Source organism: Pygoscelis adeliae, unplaced genomic scaffold (genome assembly GCF_000699105.1).
Source record: "Pygoscelis adeliae isolate BGI_AS28 unplaced genomic scaffold, ASM69910v1 Scaffold38, whole genome shotgun sequence".
Lineage (NCBI taxonomy): Eukaryota > Metazoa > Chordata > Aves > Sphenisciformes > Spheniscidae > Pygoscelis > Pygoscelis adeliae.
This window is the reverse complement of record NW_008825614.1, coordinates 9,608,573-9,630,588: the sequence shown is the minus strand read 5'-3', so window position 1 is coordinate 9,630,588 and position 22,016 is coordinate 9,608,573. Positions and strand designations below refer to the sequence as shown.

The window sequence follows — 22,016 nt, the reverse complement described above, 5'->3', positions numbered from 1 at the left end:
CACCCGCCCACCCAGTTACTTTCTTACCTCAGTCAAATGGTGCTTTCAACCCAGACTAGGAAGCACAGCTGAAAGCAAGCTAAAACCAAAACCCAACATCCTCTGAGCTTACAGCTCAGCCATTCAGTAGTGAAATCTTTCAAAAGTGGACAGTGCTCCTCTTCTTCCTTCCACGCTTTTCCTATCTGTCCAGAACAGATGAACACTTCAAAAATAGACTGAGAAATAATCACACAGCCGCTCCATTTGTTGCGGCACAACGTACTCCGAGCTCTTTCATGCATGGGAGAACTATGTACCAGCGAGAAGGCAATAACTCGGTGGAAATCTGAGATACCAGGTATCCAAAGTACACTAACATGTGTTTTCATATTGGGTGCTCATCACCTGGAGTAACCATGGCGTAAATTCATACTACAGTAGTATATTCTGCTATAATCTACATTTAAGGAAACAAAAATGTAAATAATAGTAGTAAAAATGTGTATTAACGGCCATCTTCTTGATTAACGATGAATACAAAATGGCAACATTTTTTTTTTATGTGTGTAACAACACATAAAAACCCAGGACCAGCAAAAGAACCTAAGATGATTACAAACTGTAACTGTCAAGCTAGGAACCTGGCACGCTCTCCACTAATAAAACCTGAATACACATACAGTACAAATGTCACTACAAGCTTTCTACCAGCATGAAAACACTGCACATCTTATCAGGATTAAATCTAAACAGATTACTTTTATCCACCCTCCATCTCTATCAGACTGTTTGACAAAAAGGAAATCCTGATCTAAGTATCATCTGTAGAATGGTAATTTCACTAAAATGTTCACGTTAAAAATGAATCATTAAACAGCGGAGGCACAACTGAATCACTAAACAGCAGATGCACAAAACAAATTCTTCTACTGTAGCACAAAAGAGGAAATATTAAGTCACTTCTAGGCCCAGCTTCAGCTATAAAGTTATCCAAGAAGAGATTATTGTGAAAAACAGAAAAAGAAAAAAACAAATCACAGTCAAGTATCTTCTGCTAACCAAGTGAGCCAGTTACATGAAAAGTAGCTAACAAAAGCCCAATAAAGAGAGCTAGTTTTATACTGACAAGATGGTACACATCTATTCAACCACTTTCAACAGTTCCGAAGTAATTTACTAAAAGAAATGAGATTCAGTAATGAATTGATCACATTTAAAAAAAAAAAAAAGGCAAAGTTATGATGTTGTTAACAAGATTACACAAAACTAGAACGATATAATGCAGCTATCAAATCACCAAGATACAATTAATATTGAACGGCAATAAGCTAAATAAATTACTTAATCTAACTGAAATTATTAAACATTGAGATATCAACCTTTAGAATTTTTAGAATTTGAAAAAGGTAGGTTACTCATAAATCAAAACTGAAAAATTTTAACAAAATCTGTGAAGCTCATTTAATATAGCTCAGTGACTGAATTTCAGGAAGCATGGTATTTAATTTTTAAATCACAACCCTGCCTTACAATTTTCATTTTTTGGCTACAGATTTCTCCTGTCCTCACAAACACTAGAGCACTCAATACTATTTATAAGCAGAAGCTGACAGCTGCCTTCTACCAGAATTATAGGTGACAATTGCGAACCTCTCAAAATCTGAAACATTTATTTTTTTATTATGATGAAGAATTTCTTATCAATGTTCATAATTCATGCCAAGTATCCTATTAAAAAGGAAGGCATTTTCTTTAGGATTATTTATGTTACTCTTCATTTGTGTAGCTTCAACTTCCAGCTATTAGATTTTTGTCTTCTGGATAGACATTTCCATTATCAAAGTTTTGGTTTCAGTGTGCCTGCAACACATTATTTTTAAGCTATTGCTCCACAGACCGCATACAGTATTTAATAAATAAATACAGAAATATCATAACTACTCACTAGAGACTCCCCTGTACCTAGAAACTGTTTTACACTTGCTGGTATTAAAAATAAATAAAGAAATAAAATTATTCTTCAACTTTCATGTTTTATTCTTGATATCATGCTTCTTAAGGACTTTATTCCATACGTATGGCCTAGACTCTTGCTCCTGAGTATGTAAATCCACACTTGGCTATATTAAAATGCAGTTTCTCTACGCACATCTTACAAGGCAGCCAGACTCCTTTATGTTGGTGTCCTGGTTTCAGCAGGGATAGAGTTAATTTCCTTCCTAGTAGCTGGTACAGTGCTGTGTTTTGGATTTAGGGTGAGAACAAAGTTGATAACACACCCATGTTTTAGTTGTTGCTTAGTAGTGCTTACACTGGTCAAGGACTTTTCAGCTCCCCATGCTCTACCGACTGAGAAGGCTGGAGGTGCCCAAGAAGCCGGGAGGGGGCACAGCCAGGACAGCTGACCCAAACTGGCCAAAGGGACATTCCATACCATGTGACGTCATGCTCAGTACGTAAACTGGGGAAAGCTGGCTGGGGGGGGCCACTGCTCGGGGAACAGCTGGGCATCGCTTTGTGTGTTATCATTATTATTATTATAATTACATTATTATTATTATTTTATTTCAATTATAAAACTGTTTTTATCTCAACCCATGAGTTTTTCTCACTTGTGCTCTTCCAATTCCCTCCCCCATCCCACCGGGGGTGGGGGGAGTGAGCGAGCGGCTGCGTGGCGCTCAGTTGCCGACTGAGGTTAAACCACCACAGTTGGTCATCTTTTCTCTTTGCTATCTACCATTCATGTAATATTTGACTATTCAGCAAACTATCAATGCTTGCATTTCTTTTTCTAGTACTTTCTAGAATATTGCAGCCTCCATTTTGCAAGACCTACTGAAAAAAGAACCGAAGGAGGTTATATCCACAATAATAATATTTAATCTGTGAGTTCTTAATTTAAAACATGAATGAAAGCATGCCATGTTAATTTTGTGCTCTTTTACTCCAATGCAAATGTGACCCCTTTGTCCACGATACCATCTTTACAATTACGATACAAGCATGCCGTGTTCCTTCCACTTTGCCCAGGCTCAAGTAGTGAAGGAGCCTCCCCTGTTGAACCTCTACATCCTGCTCTGCAGCATAAAGCGAGAGAGGACTGCAACAAAGGAAGGAAGATACAAAAAACCTGCAGCTAAGGCAGCCGCATGCTATCTTGAAAAGCTGAATTCCATCTCTGATGCTGCCCCAGAGACATTATGCAATGATACGCAAGTTGTGAAATGTCATCTTAAGTGGCTGTCACTGACTGTGTACGTTTCATTTCCCAGTGTTTGATTTGAGGTCCTAGACCTGGCTGTAAGATTTGAGTGCATGACCTGCAAAAACACCAGCTACTTATAATCACAATTGAAGTCTGTAAGAAGTGTGTTTGAACATATGAATGATAAATATATTGGAAAAATTAGGGCCGAGTAATTTAAAGTCAGACACCCTGCATTTAATTCATCTCTGTAGTTGTAACTACTCTGCCCTAGGATCCCAATTTGTAAAATAGGGAAGAATAATACTTCTAATCTGAGCAAGGTACAACAGTTCAGCTTATTTACGAGTTATCAGCTATTATACTGATTAGTATCACAGAAAACAACAACAAGAAGAAAGCAATTAATAATTCTGTCCCTAGTGCAGAACTTCAGCAGTATATAACAGTCAAAGGAAGAGGCCCCATATCAGTAACGAGGAAAAACCAGAATACTGAGTAGCTGCTTTTTACATGAACTACATTCAGACTATTAGATAACTGAAGCAAAGTCCTTATTGCAAAAGAAGACAGGCACACCATTTAAAATTCCATAAGCAAAAAAGAGAGATTGCACAAGCAACCTTAATTTTGGTATTTGCTAGTTTAGGAGCTTTAAAGTTCTTTTAGTTCTTTACAGCTTTAAAGTTCTTTCAAACACAACATTTTGCTTAGCTATTTAGGCATTTAAAAACAAAACACTAGAAAAAAATTAATTTTCATCCTATTATACCCCATTGATAGTGATATGGCTCATCAACAGGACGGGAACTTTTACGTCTCTTGCTTCTCTACATTGTGTAAAGCAGCAGAATACAAAATTTATATGAAACAAATGTATTTGTTTCTAAATAATGTAAATTCAGCTTAGATATATCCTGTCCTTTCTGGAAGTTCTTAGAGGGGAACCAAAATTTTTATGATGTCCCAGGCACAAAAATGCCACCGAGAAACTGAAGCAAGATAAGAGTTTTTCAAACAACAAAACCCTGTATTTTGATATGAGTTTAACTTAAATTCCTAAAAGGCTGCTGAAAAAAACAAACAAACCATGAAATCATCAGGCACTTGTTCTTTCATTTAAAGGTTGATACAGCTCCTGATCCACTTACTTGGGAAACTTTTAATATATACAGGGAAAAGGATGACTTGGTATTTCCAGTATTTCAAACTTTTAAAACATTATATATGAACAAGCAGGGAAAAAAGCCAGTTATTAAAGGGCAAAGAATCCTGCTCAGAGACATCTTAATGCAAACTGATGATCACACATGGAGAGCGAAAAAGCTGTTTTTCAGCTTGACCAGTCAAATTCAAGTGAGGAGGGAACTGTTCAAGGAACTTTCTTAAAAAAAAAAAACAACAAAACAACCCCACCCCAAAATAACACGAAAATATACAACAACAAAAACCCTAACAAAATGCAAAAGCCCCTCAAAATCTCTATCCCCAAAAGCAGATGGTTTCAGAGTGGGCAATGATTATCAACACTACTGAAGTCAAGAATAAGTTCCTCACCACCATCTGTTTAATTGCACCTGGAACTACACCTTAAAAATCAACACAAGAAACATTTTTTTTTTAATAGGATGGACCCTGAAATATCCCTGCCATCTTCTACCAGTCATGAAAGTTGGGTGACCAATTTGCAGAATTTCCAGATAGAGCCAGCAAGTATTTCTGATTTCATGAGGCAAAAAAGGGACAACTCAGAGATGGTGGATTGTTTATTAAATTGTATCTGTGGCTCTACTGTAATAGCCTAACTTCAGGCAGATTTTTAATAAAAATTTATCAGAAATTTTGTATGAAAAAAAAACATCAACTCTGTAACAGACATAAACAAGACTGGCTCACTAGAATGCCCCTCAAATAGCCTCAAAGCTAAAGTTATGTTAGTATTGTAGGAAACTTTAAAGCCCATTGATCCATTTATTTTCATAAAGCTCAGCAGATATGAGTCCATCAGCAGGTTCTTTGCTTTTTGGAAAAGAGCCCAAAGGCAAACTGAATTTGCAAGATTTCCCTTAAAATCGCATTCTGTTGATGCTACAAGAAATTTTTAGTCACGACACAGGAATAGCATCTATGTTATGATCCATCTGGCTTAGTGCATTTATTTTTTTTCCCCCACCACTGGTTTTCCAGTCACATCCCCTGCCATTGCATCATCAGTTCCAAATAATTTTTAAATCATGGTGATGCATGGCACTGAAATTAAGGCAGGAAGTCTGTAGATGCCAGACTATCAATTTCTTAAATAACAAGTTGTTCTTAATAAATCCTTTATTGTTCTTATTTATAAGTTGTTCTGAAATAACAAGTGTTTCTCATTACTATTTCACAATAGACTGCCGAAATGTCCACATCAAACTGGAGCTCCACTGCCTTTTGTAATGGGAATGATTAAACAGTCTCACTCAATGCATGTAAAAGCTAAGCGAAGAGGTATTAAGATAAACAAATGGTGGGTGAAGGTACTGTTCCATTTTTGCTATAGAAACATGATAGACACTGACTTTAGAAAGGTTAAGTGAAGAAGTTTGCAGCAAGGCTAAACACTAAATCCAAATATCCTGAGTCAACAAAAGCATCCTTCCTGTGAAAAAAATTCCATCAGAGAATGGCTCAGTAGAAAAGAAACATAACTCCTGAACATCTGAAACTGCTACCTGTGTTAGCTTACCAGTGCTTTATAGTCTCTGCTAACTTTCTACAGCAAACCATGAAACGTCTTCAATGAACTGAAATCAAGTCAGGCCCTGACCTACAGGAATCATCTGAACATAACACAAAAATGCCATTACACAAATCTAGACTAAATATATATCCATAACTTCTATTAGCAGAAAAGCTTACACTAACGTAACACTATCACAAGCGGAAGAGGTTGAACTAGAAACCACACTCTTTTCTTGATGCTGCGCACATCACATCATACCTAGTAGCTAAAAGCAATGAGAACTCTCCTCAGTCAAAGAGAAGGGGACAACACTGCCTTTCCAACCTGGAGGCAAAAAAAAAGTTTGCCTTTATTTTAAAGAATAGGAAGGAGAGCTGCCTTCACCTTCTCAGTTTCCAGCCTTTTTATTTCCATCCTGCCTTCCACTAGCTTACAAGCTAGATTTCAGTAGATGGCTGCACCTTGGACACTTTATCATTCATATATGGCCACTGCATTTTTACATGCTTGAAAACTGAAAGATCATTAAATTTAATCTTAAAATATTAATAAAAATATTTAAAATTTATTTTATGATCTACTTTTTTCTTGTGAAAGTTGCAATTTAGTAATTTCTTTCATGAAGATACAAATACCACCTCTTTGAACTACATTATCACTTTTTTCTTTTCATTGCTGTAATTCTTTTCTAACGTATTTGTATATCTCTTAAAATTTATTTTAGCTATTGAAGTTAGTTTTCAGATTACTATGAACATTAGCAGTCTACCTTCTTGCACATAAGACATTCTGTGTGGGTATATGTACAGAGAAACAGAATGTACTCCTGAGACCAAGTTTGTCACCAAGAAAATGCAATTTACACAGTAAGCATTTCCTTGTTTTAAACCTGTAATCCAACAGAAAAAACCCCACATTTATCAAATTCATTTTATATTAGCAGCTAGACATTTCACAATGCCAACACTGGGAGCTACCCTGCAATTTTGAATCCCTGAATATAGAATATACATTTAAATTCAAATAAAAATTTGGAATTTTGCATTGGGTGATTTTAATTACAGCAATTGTATTATTTTCACACAGAAAGTAAAAGTGCATATTTCATTTTGCTTCAGAATTCAGCAGTATTTTACTAACTCATGCATAATCCTTTAGGAATAAAACATATCAGTAATCATCTTCTGCTTCCTCAGCCTCTCCCCTCCCTCAGCTTTTAACTCTCTCAGTGCAAATTTGAACCTCTACTTCATTTTCTGTTTGAAAGACAGATGTACAAAATATTCACGTGAAAGAAACCAGAATAAAAACAGAAGAGAGATGACAACAAAAGAAAAGAAGCAAAGCACTGCAGGAAGGCATATGATACCTTACATAAAAAATCCAATGTTATTTCCCTCCTTTTCTAATTATTATGAAATTTCATGAACCTCTCCATTGAGAGATGCTATACATTCCCATGTAGAGGATTTAACACTGTATGTTGTTAAGCAAATAATACCGAAATTTTACAGAAAGGCAGTTTGTTTGACAGAGACAAAAGAATTGGTGGAGCTCATCAAACTGGAAGTCCATATCCTGTCTAAGACAATGACCAGCACCACATGATTCACAGGAAGAATCTTCCTAGTCCCTTTATTGTTGACTTCTGACGTGAAGCACGTGTCTTATATCACTTACATTTTTCTCCCCTGGCTGTAGGATCTCTGGTTGTTTTTATTCATATAAATAATATCTCTGCTATGCAAAAGGATTACTGAAACAGGTTCCAAAAGACCTAGGAGTATGTATGTCCAAAATAATGAAGCCGGCAGGTAAAACCCACTTTTTTTTTTTTTAAAGATTGATTTTAAGCAATACATTATGATATGAAGACTTTATATTTTATAAAATTTTTATTATTTGCATTGCAAAACCAACAACAGGCCTGCAGCCGCAACCATTAAAGCACAGCAGATAGCAAATAATAAGCCCAATGCTGTTAATAGTTTGTACGCTAGTTAAGACAAAAAAGCAACACTGCATTTGCAGCCTTAGTGTAATTCCACTGGAACAGTTGCACCGTGTTTCTGTATAGAACACATTCCTTGTCCTTTAAAGGGTATGCTATCTTATACTTGCGAAGGGTTTCTTTCTTTTTCCCTCCTGTAATTGTAAAGTATTGTTTACTGCCGATTTAAGGCTTGTTTTGATGAGGAGAGAGCTGATGAGGCACTCAAGAGCTTGTATTAAATCAATACTAGACAGAAGTGAGCAGCTTGTATATGCACTGTGGAATACACTTGCTCACATATTTATCTTCCATGTTTTGAGAGAAGGTTACAAATATTTTTTTATATATACACACACACATATATAAAAGAGCACGAGTGAGCAAGCTCACATTCCAAGAGAAGTTTTCTGGCTATGTCAGGAGTGAAGTCCACCCCCTACTAGACAAACCTATTTTTTTCAAACACAAGAGGATATTATCAGAGAAGTCCGTGCTGATATACAGAAACCAGAGATCGTCATGGCTCGGTGAGGTGATGAGCTGACGGGTGGATGGCGCCCATTATCTTCACTTCTCAGTCCAAGTTTTCCTGAAAAACCACAGGGGGAGGAGAAGGCTCCAACTGAGCATAAGGCACAGAGGACAAGAAAAGGATTAGGAGTGAAGAGCAAGGAAAGGAAGGATAATGCAAGAGATATTGCAGAGGTTTCAAAGAGCTGGAAAAGCATTTCTAGATTAAAAGACCAAGTTGTCAGTAGTTTAAAACAACATTCAGGTTTTAACTTCTATACAAGGCTATTACATAAAATAACTCTGAAGTAAGAAACAATTGACCAAACGGAATTTACCTTTACTATATATAGAAAATATACTCAGGTTCAGCTGTTTCAACACTCCTTGGAATTTTAAAATGTTTCAAGCCTTTGTTCGGCAAGCGTATCACCCGCTACCCAGCCAACAGCCAGGGGAACTTGAAATGAAGTATAAGGGGAAGCTGGTGCATGAAACTCAGCTTAACTGCTTCTACATCAAACCTGGAGGTAAGACAACATTACCCAGTTGTGTGCGCGCAAACTGTACTGGTATCTACCTGCCGGGATAAGGATTCCCTTTCTGTTTAAATAGAACAGTCTGTATAATGTATGAAACTACACTAATAACGTATAGTAATAGTTGGGGATCGTGTGCTGTGAAGTCCTGTATGTGTGATCACACTACCACGGGATTTAGATAATTCTGGTAATTCTCAAAACTATGGAGTTAAGTGGATGGACGGCTTCTCTTGGTAATATATTGTCTTTTGAGTATCTAATGAACATCGCGTTCCCACTTCCACTTTGACATGAGAGGAAAAAAAAAAGGCATGTAAGTATAAGGAACAAGAAAGAAAAAGGGTTTTTCTGTAGACAAAGAGGCTAAGAAGTTTAAAACATACAAACACCCAAAATATTAAATGTATATGTGTGTGTGAAGGGACTAATCTGAAAAGGGGGTTACGCAGAGATTTCTAAAAAGCAACTAGCTCTGCAATATTTTCATTTGCAGAAGAAATATGTAGGCATTCATGTACATATTTACACTGGTCTGGAAACATCTACCATTTTATGCTATACAAGGAGGTGTGTATGAAGTAGAGGGTATACAGGTAGTCACATGAAAATAACCTCTTTAAAAAAAATTTATCTGTTCCAACTTGAACTCTTGAGATTTACTGCATCATATGCCTATCTTATCTTGAAAAGATGTCCGGAATTCCCAGCGCTGGCAGTACACTCTCAGCAGTAAATGTCCAGACAAGCTAATATGTTGCTTATATGCTTACACCCATAAATGGGAAACAAAGACTGTGTCCAGCAGATATACGCAGTGTTATACTCCTTCCGTTTTATACAGAAACTCATCCACAACTGCAGGATGCTTGATACGTGCTTTTAGTTCTATTCCACATACTCTTCCTCCAATTTGTTTGCCCAGGCAGGGATACAGTTCCATCATAGAAAAAACAATTACCAGCCATCAGAAAACTACATAGCTTTGTTATCTTAGCTCCTTAGCCTGTTTCTTCTCACATGACATAGTTTCTCTGATTTTCAGATTGGACTCCATCGTTCACGCAACTGAAAACCTATGTTAGGATTACTGCACTTCTTTTCCTTACACTTTTTTTTCTCCCTACCTTCATCACACAACAGAAACACATCATTAGAGCAAAAAGATGGCTGCTGTCATCATAGTTACAGTTGCAAAAACCACTTTACAAATGCAAGGCATTCTAAATTGTTTGCTTTGCTCAGTCAAAGAGTTCCACAACTGGTACCAAATCCTCAGGGTAGGAAGGGTGAGGAAGAAACAACAAAAATATCCTTTTAGGAAAGTCTGAATAGAAATATCTGTGCTGAATTGGGCGGGGTGACAAGGGACATGGTTTTACGCATCAAAACTTGTATTTTAATCTTAAGGCCTTCACAACCAGCATGTACAATTTCCACTGAAAAACATATATTGTATTTAGTCTAAAGGAAAATATGAATAATAAGGCAACCCTGGAAAAAATAAATTTAGAAATACTAGTACAAACAATTTTGCTTTAAAAACAACAAACAAAAAAGGCATATTACAGTTCCTCCTCTGTTTTTTTATTATTATTTGAACCCTAAAAACCTAAATCACAGAACTACATTTACACTCCACAATAAGCACAAAAAAAATCCCAAACACCCTAAAGTAGAATTAACCAATATCCGCTAATCCTAGAATCACATTAATAATTTAATTTGGCTGGGGCCTCTGCAGGTCATTTAGTCCAGCCTTCTGCTCAAAATAGGGCTAGCTTCAGTAAGATAGGGAGTTAGGAAAAGAAGAAATTATGATCAACTACAAGTTACCACAGAAAAGTATATTCTATGGCACTTTTTCAGTCAATGTATTTTTTTAAAAGTAATTTGCATATATGCATACTTCTTTACAACAAATCACCCTGTCCCTTTCACTACATTAAAAATCCACTCCTGCTTCTACAGTCTCAAGCTGAGTTTAGTTACAGATTGCAAAACCAGGCGTATCAGGTTGTGTACTCTAGAACAGGCAAGCCAACTAACCACTAGACAGCAAGGTCATGATTCCCAATCTTAAAAATCACCTGCCTTGAGCCAGCACTGCTACATGTCCATCCACACCCCACTGCAAAATAGTGTTTAGTTACGCCATCAAGTTACAATAATATTTTTATATCTCAACAGGCAAGCATTAAAGAATTTTAGGCATCTCTGAAAATTAAAATGAGCGACAGAAAGCACAGAAATCTAATATATAAATGTATATATTTTACGGCTTTATTTATAAAAATGTAAATCAAAATCTATACTATTTCCAATGGGCAGTTTATTATTTTTCTTGACATTCTGAAGCAATTTTTACCATCTTCTAAGCACATTAAAATCATTAGTAGATTGAAGTATAGACTACAAAGGGAGGAACTATATGGGAAATGTAGCAGGAAATCAGTAATGCTTTTATATATGCTTTTATAAACCGGTCTAAGAACAGATAATTTTGGAGTGTAGGTACAAGGAAGTCAGTAAACTGAGCGCTAGACAGCATCTCACATGAAAAAAAAATTATCGTCACTATGCATCTGATAAGCAAGTTTCTTCCTGCTCCTATTTATTTGCTTCTCTCAAGAAAATTTGCACATGACAAACTATAAAATAGTTAAACCGGAGACAAATTGTAAAACAGGTTAAAAAAAAAAATGCATGCAACATGACAAAGCTCATGCTGCAACCTTAATTTTCTGGGTTTAGAATCAACTCTTACTACAACATTAATGTATTTTCAGTATGTATACTTCCCTTTTAAATTTAAAAAAGAAAAATAATATCTATGCTTAACAGTGTTAGCATTCTAACGCTCTCAGCAAAACTGAGGCTTCACTTTAAGGTCAATAACATCAAGGGAAGATAATCGTGACCTCTGCTGCTGTTCTGTCTTGCTGGATGCAGGATGAATTTTTATAATGCTGATCAAAGGAGAGAAACTGGGATGGGAAGAAGGAGGAGCAATTTGTTTATTTCTCTGAGACAAAAATGTCTCCAAGGACAGAACCCCAGGTAAACCACAAGCATTCGTATTCTGAACAAATGGCAGTGGTCAGTCCAGGCAGGCTTTTAAAAGAAACGCTTTAGCCAAATCTGTTTAGTAAAGAACAGGCTGAGAAGAACATACCTCTAATGAGGGCAAGGCCCTTCTGCCAAAATTACTTTGAATTTCTATAGTTTGAGCTTTCACTTTTCAAACACTTTTGTTCCAAATTGACAAACATTTTTCAGAGAGTTTCAAACTACAGAAGTATTTTCTTCAACAAAACATGCAGGTTCTAGCAGGTCAGAATAATAATTTTGCAAACAAACTTAACCTCAAAAAAATTGTTTTTAAGTTATTCAGCTGTGACAAAAACATTGCGTTTTGCTTAATGATGCAGCAACAGAAAGCCATGTACTATTTCTGAATCAGCAGACCACTGAATTTAAAGAAAAATAACACAAATTGAATGAAGTCAAAAACATTTAAAGGTATTTGTTTCAAAATTCAAAAAGACCAATGAGCATTTGGGGAATAGTCAAATGAATACACATTTCAGTTTACTGTGTTCATCCTGTTGGGTTTTTTTTTTTTCTTATTGGACCAGATACTGCATGTAGGCAGATAGGAGGCTGATAAGTAAGACTCTCCATTTTAAACTGATGTTTTTACCGAAACCAAAAACCAAACAGAAACTCTATTAGATTGTAAAAACAAAGCCTGGAATATCTGTTTTGCCTGTCTCAATGGAAACAGTTAAGCAAGTAGTTGTTTATTGGTCAATACGCAGAAGGCTGAATCTAAATACATACACAAGTAAATTTAACCACCAAATGCTGTTTTCATTCTCAAATAAAAACACATTTCAGAAGAATGAAGAGATTTAAAATATTGAATTACAGAATATATAATGTAGTATAGACTAAGACCATATTTCAGGGTAAAAAAGACACTATAGTATCCAAAAGAAGATTGTTTTTCATGATATGTTCATTTTTACATATCACTCAAATTCTATTACTGTTGTCTCCCGCTTTCCCTTCGGAAGTAAATTTCTAATAGTCTTCAAACTAAAATGTTCTTTACAAGAGAAATGCTACTTGCAGGGTCAACGGGTCTTCAGAAATGCCTACAGAAGTGGGACACTTGTTATCCATTTAGTATTTTTTACCAGGATGTATTTACTTAGAAGGGTGAACTGAAATAAGCCACAATCAGTCTCCAAGAAGATGAGTTGTTCTATTTGAGAGGGCTCTAGGATGCTGTAACATAGAATTTAAGAATGAAAAAATAATAGTTTGAGAAAAATATACACCATTACCTTTTCCTAAACATTTTACAATCACTTGCCGCAAGCATTTATTTGGAAAAATTTTCATATGCAAATAATTATGACCTACAGGGGAAAAAAAAAAGCCACAAACAAAACCCAAAACTTATGCTACCTCTTTGGACAGCTAGCAAACTTCCCTCTCCCTCCCATCCTATCTCATCGGCTGGACATTTTTGCAGTGTGGGAATCTGGGAGAATACTACTAAATTTTCAGGGTTCTGATAGACTTATGGTAGCAGGTTAAACCAGACAACTAAAACTACTATGAGGTTATGTGTGTCTCATGTGTGTCAAGACAGTTTTACCAAAACCAGGCATGTCTGGTCTGCTTTTGTATCATTTCCTGAACCTCTGCAAAAGCTCAAATTCAGTAGAATATGCCACATCTGACTAGGAAGCTTCATTCAGTTTCAAGCCTAGGAGATGACGTGATCAAAGGCCTTGCTACAAATGTGGCACAGAAATGAAAAGTAACTTCTATGCCCAAATAGGTATAGAATCTAGTCAGACATAGAATATTTGTTGATCTGTCACACAATTTCTTTCTCCACTTTCTATAGCACAAAAGCACCCAATTAACCTGGAACAGATCATCGTCATAATTAGCATACTATTAGAAGGTAGGATCTTGGGGTTTTTTTTTTCTGGCAGCTGAAACACTCAAGGTGAAACTAGCTCTAAGATATGCAACTTAATATTCACCAAATTGTCTGTGTCCTGTAAACATGAAAAACAGTATTCAGTGATGAAATGATAAATCGTTTGACTCAAGAAATAATTCACTGACCCAGCATACACCTATGTACACCTGGTACAATATACAGTTGGGCATAGTTGCAAGTAAATTATTATATAGCTGATCCGTGCTAAAAGGAGAAAATGAAGTTATTTTAACTAATAATTTACAGTTATGCATTTCTTCTGAACTATCTCATATTAATCAGCATCAAGTCTTAAGCAACAGGCTCTGAACATTGGTTTTCACAATAAATATGACCAAAGATTAAGGAAAAAAGTAGTAATTATGTAGTTAAGATTACTCAACTATAGAACCCGGGAAATTTTTTAAAACCCTTAAAATCATTTGATGATCTAAAGAAAAACAGAACTACTGTCTTGCTCTCAGAAAGAAAGCATCTAAAATTGCAGTTAACTACATAAGTTTAAAGGTCACATTGAAAATACCTATTTGATCCATAAACCTTCTGTTTCTTGGTGGACAAGGATTTCTGCTGGCATTAAAAACTGTAATTTGAGCTTCCCTCCTAGCTTTGAAATGAATAACCCTAGCTCTAGCCTAACAGATTTCCCAAACTAAACTTTTCTGTGAAATAGTGGATCAGTGCAAACATTAACTGGCATGGATCCCAAATCCAGCCTGAGAGGTCCTGGGATTAGACTGTAGGTGTCTGCAACACGGTGTTTAGACAGTATTTCAACTTTAGATGACCAAGATCATATGGAACAATAGAAGAAATACGAAAACCAATGAAGTAAAAAGTAAGATCAAAATATTCCTTTTCTTATTTTAAGTATTCATAAAACTTACATTTATTGTGTATAATTTTGGAAAGCTTTTTCTATTGTAATCATATATTGGATGTAAAGCAATCTTTACAAAATGATAGCTATACCGTGACAAAATGTTGGCAGATTTGTCCAGTACACAAGTACCACACCTTTTGCTGCCAAGAGCATTTATTTTTGACTGTGTGATACAACCAGCCATAGATATTCAGCTGTACTGAAATGAAGTTGGTTTCAACAAACATTCAGAATACTGGAAGAAACAAAACACTGGGCAGGACTTCTTTATTCCTCCAAATGCTTGCTTCTGTATTTTTCTGAAATTTACATTGTCACAAAACCCAAATGTAAGTCCTGTTATATGGGAAAGCAACTAGCAATTAGAAAAACAGAGGAAACTCTGCTAGTTTTGTTATATCTAATAAGAAGATATGTATGAAAAATAGAGTAAAAAGTAACCAAGTCAAACAAAAGGTTAGAAAATGATAACTTGTTTCTAGATCCTGTTAAGTATTACTGCCAAACTGTCCACTGTTTTGCCAAGTAAACAGCTATTACTGAGTAATCCTTATTAGTATCTGGAAGCAGGAGATAAAAATAATATAATTATAGGATTAAGGCCTAAAAAATCCAGTTTTGGATGAAAACTCCATTTAATAAGGAAGAAGCCTAAAGCCTTAGTTTTACAAAAATTATAAAGACAAGTTGTGTAATAAAGCAAAACACAAGGAAAATATTCATATAGAAAATTCAAGACTGATACTCAGAATGGTGTTTGGATGAGACCCTAGAGAAAACAGATACTTAATGTTGAGAAGGTTCCTTCATTTTATGTAGCAAAGGCTTTGAAATACACAGTAAGGAAGAAAGGGCTAGAGCTATCTGTATCTCAGTGGAGAAATCACCACGTGAACCCTCTGTAGGAACCTAAAGAAAACCTAGAAAAGTCAAATGAGTTGGTAAATAACTTTTCTTCTATGGGTCTGTAACGCCAGTTTGCTCTGAAAACATAGATGTTTCTGTGAAAATCTGAGAAAACAAAAGTTTTTCCTTCAAAGGACCAAGATCTTCAGTTTTCTTGAAGAACTAATGATTAAGCCTTTGTAAGAGTATTTTAGGAAGATAAATAACTAGGGGTAACACATCCCAATACTTGGAACACATCTGATACTAACTGAAATCCTAAACTAGTGGATTTTTTTAGTAAAGCAAACATGAATCTTCTCTCAGACAACAAAATTCTCAAATTAAATAACAGATACAGATTTACCCACGGTTAGATTGAACAGCTAACTGTGGTAAAAATCAGACCCACAGACCCAGGCTGAAGATAAGTTTGTAAAACCGGGAGTACACTGGCTGGGGATCTTCTTGTTTCTTTTTTTCATGGTTGCACTCAAGGGAATAATATAGTAAAGCGTGCCACGAGGTCAAGAAGCTATCAGATCTTGTGGCTGAGAGATCCTAAACTGAAAGAAATGTGTTGTTACTTCCATGTTGCCACTGGCAAATTGTCAGTGAAGGTGTTGTGGGTTCACCCCAGCTGGCAGCTCAGCCCCACACAGCCGCTTGCTCCCTCCCCGCTGTGGGATGGGGAGACAATCAGAAGGGCAAAAGTAAGAAAACTCGTGGGCTGAGAATAAAGACAGTTTAATAGGCAAAGCAAAGCTGTGCACGCAAGCAAAGCAAAATAACGAATTCATTCACTACTTTCCGTCAGCAGGCAGATATTTAGCCGTTTCCAGGAAAGAAGGGCTTCATGTGTAACAGTTACTTGGGAAGACAAATGCCGTAACTCCAAACATCCCCCCCTTTCCTCCTTCTTCCCCCAGCTTTTATTGCTGAGCACAACATCGTATGGTCTGGGGTATCCCGTTAGTCATTTGGGGTCAGCTGTCCCAGCTGCGTCCCCTCCCAAATTCTTGCACACCCCCAGCCTACTCACTGGCGGGGCAGTGGGAGAAACAGAGAAGGCCTTGATGCTGTGCAAACACAGTTCAGCAGTAAACTACCCTAAAAGAACCACTGCCTAGACAGAAGAACGCAGAAAAGAAGCCTTCTGCATTTTGCTGTTGCACAATTAGCCAAAAAGCCTCACACAAGTTACTTGAACGTAGGCCCACTGCTCAGAAGCATATGTTAGTACTTATATTTGAGACCCTGCAAATCTAAAATTCTGACATCTCTTAGTAACAAATGGCTTACACCCCCCCCAAACCCCCAATTTTTCTCCTAATAAAAAACCAAACGAATCACAGCTTATGTGTAGTACTTAGACTAAAGACTGTCTTACTTCATGTCAGCATAGTTATGACAACTTCTAATTACTCTTTATAGCAATTGTCTCAACAAAAATGAAAAATTAATAGATCAGATTTCAAAAGGTAGATATTAGTATATACATACATAAACTCCTAATGGAATTTCAAAATGAGATAAAAAAAGATTACATATACATAGGAAAGACTCTTCAAAATCAGATGGGATAAATAGGTCTCATGGTACTTAAAATCCTAATGTCTGGTGTAGTCTAGGTTAGCCTGGAGATGTCTGCATTTCTTTTCAGTTTCTTTGGGAATTTCAGTTGTCAGCCTATCAAATACTCTCAAAAATAGAAGGTTCATTTAGGTTATTTAAAATGTTATTTCTCTATTGTTTCTACCGCATAGCGCGTGTGAACAACAGGATTCCCTCTTGATATACTTTCCAACTCCAAATTAAGTTTATGAAGTAAAAAGGTCTAGCAGATTATCAAACTGGGCTGCTTTGTATGCCATGAATTTACTTTATCCAGAGGGAACACTTCTGCATCACAGTTTACATAAAACACTTCTGCAATCTATTTTTATGCATCAAGCACAAAGTACGGATCATACTACAGCTCTGCTTTCAAGTACAGATATAAACTTTATATTTATAACTGCTCATGCTCATATAATTGCACATTGTAACAGTCTGTATGTATATCTGCATGTAAAACTACAGCTTTCTCATGTCTCCAACTTATTTCTGAGTTTGCCTGACACTTGCTAATTCTTGTATAAAGATAATCATGCAAGATAAACACAGAGCCCAAAGTAATAACTTTATCTTTCATCAGAGTTTAGATTAGGCTCAACACTATGTTGTCAAAAGTTACCTCTAATACTTTAGAAGTAACCTGCCTTCCAACTTGCTGTAAGGACAGCATTTTGGAGCTGGAGCAGAAGACAGGGTTTGAATTGGCTGCATTTGTCTATTTTTATGCAGAAAACCAAGACTACAAATATTAATCCAACCCTCAGTAGATCTGCTTTATGGCGAGACTTCCCAACACTGACTGGGGTATATTCAGAACACACAAAATATCTCTGTGAGTCTCTATGCCCATCGCATGCACGCAAACATAGAACTCTACTATTTGTCAGTTAAATGAAGAGATTACTGTTAAGCACATTCTAATATTTTCTTTAGAAGAGTGGCATTTTGGGAAGCACTGAGCGACTCTTCTCTTTCGGCACGGCAAAAAGCATGAAGTATTCCTTCAACTGTAACTGTTAACCAGCTAGTTTCAGCCCTTGAAAGCTGCAGTCTAATCATTTGGACTGCCTTAACCAAGAACAGACTCTGAAGAGGAGCTCACTTCTTCAGTATTTAAACCAACATATAACATACTTACATCTGGCGTTTCTATACAGTAGAAAAGGGTCCTGCAGCTGGAAATCGAGGTCTTTAGTAATAGGTTCTGTTCGATTTTCCATGCTCAGTCTGTTCATAATTGTGAAGCCATGCCTTGGAGAAGCTGATCTGAAAATTATCAATTAGAAATCACATCAAGTCAAGGAAAAAAAGAAATTACTAGAATTTCTTTGTTGTATAGTTTTATATAGTTTATATAAAAAAAAATATTGTTTTTTAAATTTCTAAGAGATACTACAAAAATCTAATTTTGTTGCCGAGGAAATAAGAATTGACTCTTGCAGTGTTTCATGCAATCCTTTTAATTATGTGAAAACCCTACGTTATATACGAGAAATAACTGAAGGACCATTGGTCTCACAACAGCTACAGAGAGTATGCCACATCTGTGATACTACCATTTGAGGTCCAATGATTTAGTCACAGCATAATCATATCCACATATCCAGTTTTCACTTCAAGTTATAAGGCCTACAACTTCTGAACAGGCAAGATGTTACAAAACACCAACTTGTCCCAGAGCATCAGCATCACGTTATCCAACCACCACCATCTACCCTATAAGTTTCTCGCTGGAGTAGAAAACAGCAATTAGCACGATTCAGTCATGGGCCAGAGCAAGTATATTTTTTAACACCCAGGTTAACAGTTGCAGATAGTTAACAGTCATCTCAGATAGGATTTGCCATACGATCTAAAGCATAAGAACAAAAATGAGGGTGGTGAGGCACTGGAACAGGTTGCCCAGAAAAGCTGTGGATGCCCCATCATGGGAAGTGTTCAAGGTCGGGCTGGATGGGGCTTTGAGCAACCTGATGTAGTGAAAGATGTCCCTGCCCATGGCAGGGGGCTTGGACTAGATGACCTTTAAAGGTCCCTTCCAACCCAAACCGGTCTACGATTCTATGACTCTAAATCATTATGCTCATTCATGGGGGTTACGCTTCAAGTCAGTTAGATAATTTTTATTAATGTGAGCTGTTAAACCTATCACAATCCTGACAGGAGATACTACTTTCAAACCAAGTATGACAATAAAGGAAAAGATGATGGCTAAACATTTGGGAAAAGTGCAATCTCTGGTAATTGCTGGTGAGCACAGAAACCTGCATTACAAGATCGGAGTCAACAGAAAATTAAACAAAAGTTGAGCCCTTAACAAGAATACTTGTTTGCAACAGTCAGTACTTCACTTAAAAAAACCCAAACAAAGAAACAAAAAACCAGTCCACTTCCACTGGTGTTAACCCAGTCCAAAGTCTGATTTTTTGGCCGCTCCTCAGAATTCATACAGATGAGATAGGTGATAAATAAGACAGCTCAAGTAAAACGGTCACGTTACTTTACATTGTCACAACAGTAATGAGAAGCAACAAAGGCAACACCAGTGGTCTCCAGCCTACGGTCTGTTGGCAATGTTTTTTTCCACAAGACTTTATGACTTTGTTCAAAGCCACAGGAAATTAAAGTTAAAACCGATGGGGAGGGCAATGTATGATGTTACTCACAGCTCACAGCCTGTTCCATACTGCTGCCTCTAGGACAGCCAGGGTAGCAATCTCTGCTGTAAATGAAAACTTCCTCAGCCAACAAAAAGAACAGTGAAAGATCACAGATGCTAGAAGTGCCAGGTTACATGTTGTCAGTTTTGGAGTTTTAAAACCAACATACAGGAGAAATACTACTTCTGTTTTGCAGTACGCAACTAGCCACCTCCACCTACTGCTAGCACAACTAAGGGCCAGTTCTTTCCTCTTCTGGTGGTAATCATAACAACATCTTATCTCCACTTACCTGAAAGCAGCTTAGAAAAATTACTGATGACGATTTCCACTGCTGGTACAAATAGAGCTCAAAAGATTAAAACCAGCATTCCTACTTCACACAAAGCTCACAGTGTCTTGGGCCTCCCGGTCACTTCACACGTACATCTCTCGCCTTCTCAAAACAATCTCTTGCCTTCTCAGTTTTTAAACCAGATCCTCATCAACATAAATGTTGAAGGAGAAAGTTTCTGCTTCAGTGTCCCATCCCAGCAGCTACTGCAAGATCTGCTTGCTGTATTATTTTCTGATTTTAACAATAGTCACAGGGAAATGCTGGGGCACTAACTTGGAAACCCAAATGCAGGGCAGACTTTGCAACAGATCTAAGGTACATACTAGAATAAATGAGGTAACCAATGCTCTGAAAAGCCACAACCGGAGCTGCTGCTAAAAGAAAGAATTAAAAACATCCAAAATGTTGGATGAAATATGCATGAAAAATGAATAATCAGACACAAGTAGTATGAAAGTTCCCTAAGTAAGGAACACAATACCTCGTAAGTTCTACCATTCCCTTATTTTAAGGAACACCATTATTTATTTCAATACTTGTTTTTTGTCCCGTCACCTTTTAAACCGCAAATGCTACATCGTATTTAGAACAACGTAACAGATTCCTACGGTTTACCCATATTGAGATTTAAATCACATTTGGAAGTCTTATCCAAATATAAGGTGATGCCTCTTTCCTGGTGTTTTCTTCCCCCCATTTGCCTCTGCCAATTTCAGTTTCTTTTCACCCTTGAACAAGGAGGAGCATTTTACTTCATTCAGCCATGCTCAGTCCCAGCAAGCTTTTCCACATCCATAGGTTTCACCTGCAGACATTAAAATGTTACGTCCTCACCTTGTGTAAACAAACAGCGTTCCCTCCACGTCAGTCTTCTCCTGAAGAAAAGGAAAGTTAAGAAAGCTGAAATCAGGGCACCGTTTTGCTAGCCATCTGCGAGCCCCCCCTTTATCTCCGTTTTACCAATACCATAATTTACACCTCTCTCACCTAAGCCATGAAAAAATAACTAACCCCAACTTCATCAGCTGGTGGCGAGAGACTAGAGCCAACACAGGTCACGGTGGTGCAGCCGACCCGAGTTTTATCACAAGATATGAACAGGCTAAAGGCTCGACACCATGGGACCGAACGCTGCGCTGGATTAACTCCCTGCCGCGCCCGAGCGCGACACGCAGGCCAGGTGCAGGGAGAGGATTTTCCAAAGGGCGCCTGCCCGCAGGGGCAACGCTCCGGACGGGCACGGGGGAAGCCACACACGAGGCAGACTGCGCAGGTTCTTCAAACACAGCCCCTGAGCCCCACCGTTACAGCAAACCAAGAACCACCCGCAAACAGCCAGAATGCTAAATTACCAAAAGACCCCCCTAGTTAATTAATTCTTTTAAATCTTAAATAGCCTTTTTAGTCTTTGTAACTCCAGTACACCTTGGTACGTGTTTTGGTTCCGTTATAGATGTTCGGACAGCGGAGGAGCTCCCGAGGCCCGTGCCCCGCTTTAAACCCCCCTCTCCTACAGCCCTGCCCTGCAGGATGAAACTTTCACAGCCCTGTCAGCCTTTCGGCACCCGCTTCCTGGGCACCGCAGGGCTTCCCACACTCGCCAGGGAGGCTGAGCCAGGCACAACGCCTCGCCCAGCCTGCTGAGGGCAGGGAG

At 37.4% G+C, this 22,016-nt stretch overlaps 1 protein-coding gene across 1 annotated transcript in view; it reads right to left on the bottom strand.

Moving 5' to 3' along the window:
• DCP1B (decapping mRNA 1B) overlaps positions 1 to 22,016 on the bottom strand; it is a 59,427-nt gene that overhangs the window by 24,496 nt on the left and 12,915 nt on the right. The window contains 2 exon segments of the mRNA XM_009333025.1: positions 18,504 to 18,631; positions 21,197 to 21,237. Of these exon segments, the coding sequence (XP_009331300.1) occupies positions 18,504 to 18,631; positions 21,197 to 21,237 (169 nt within the window).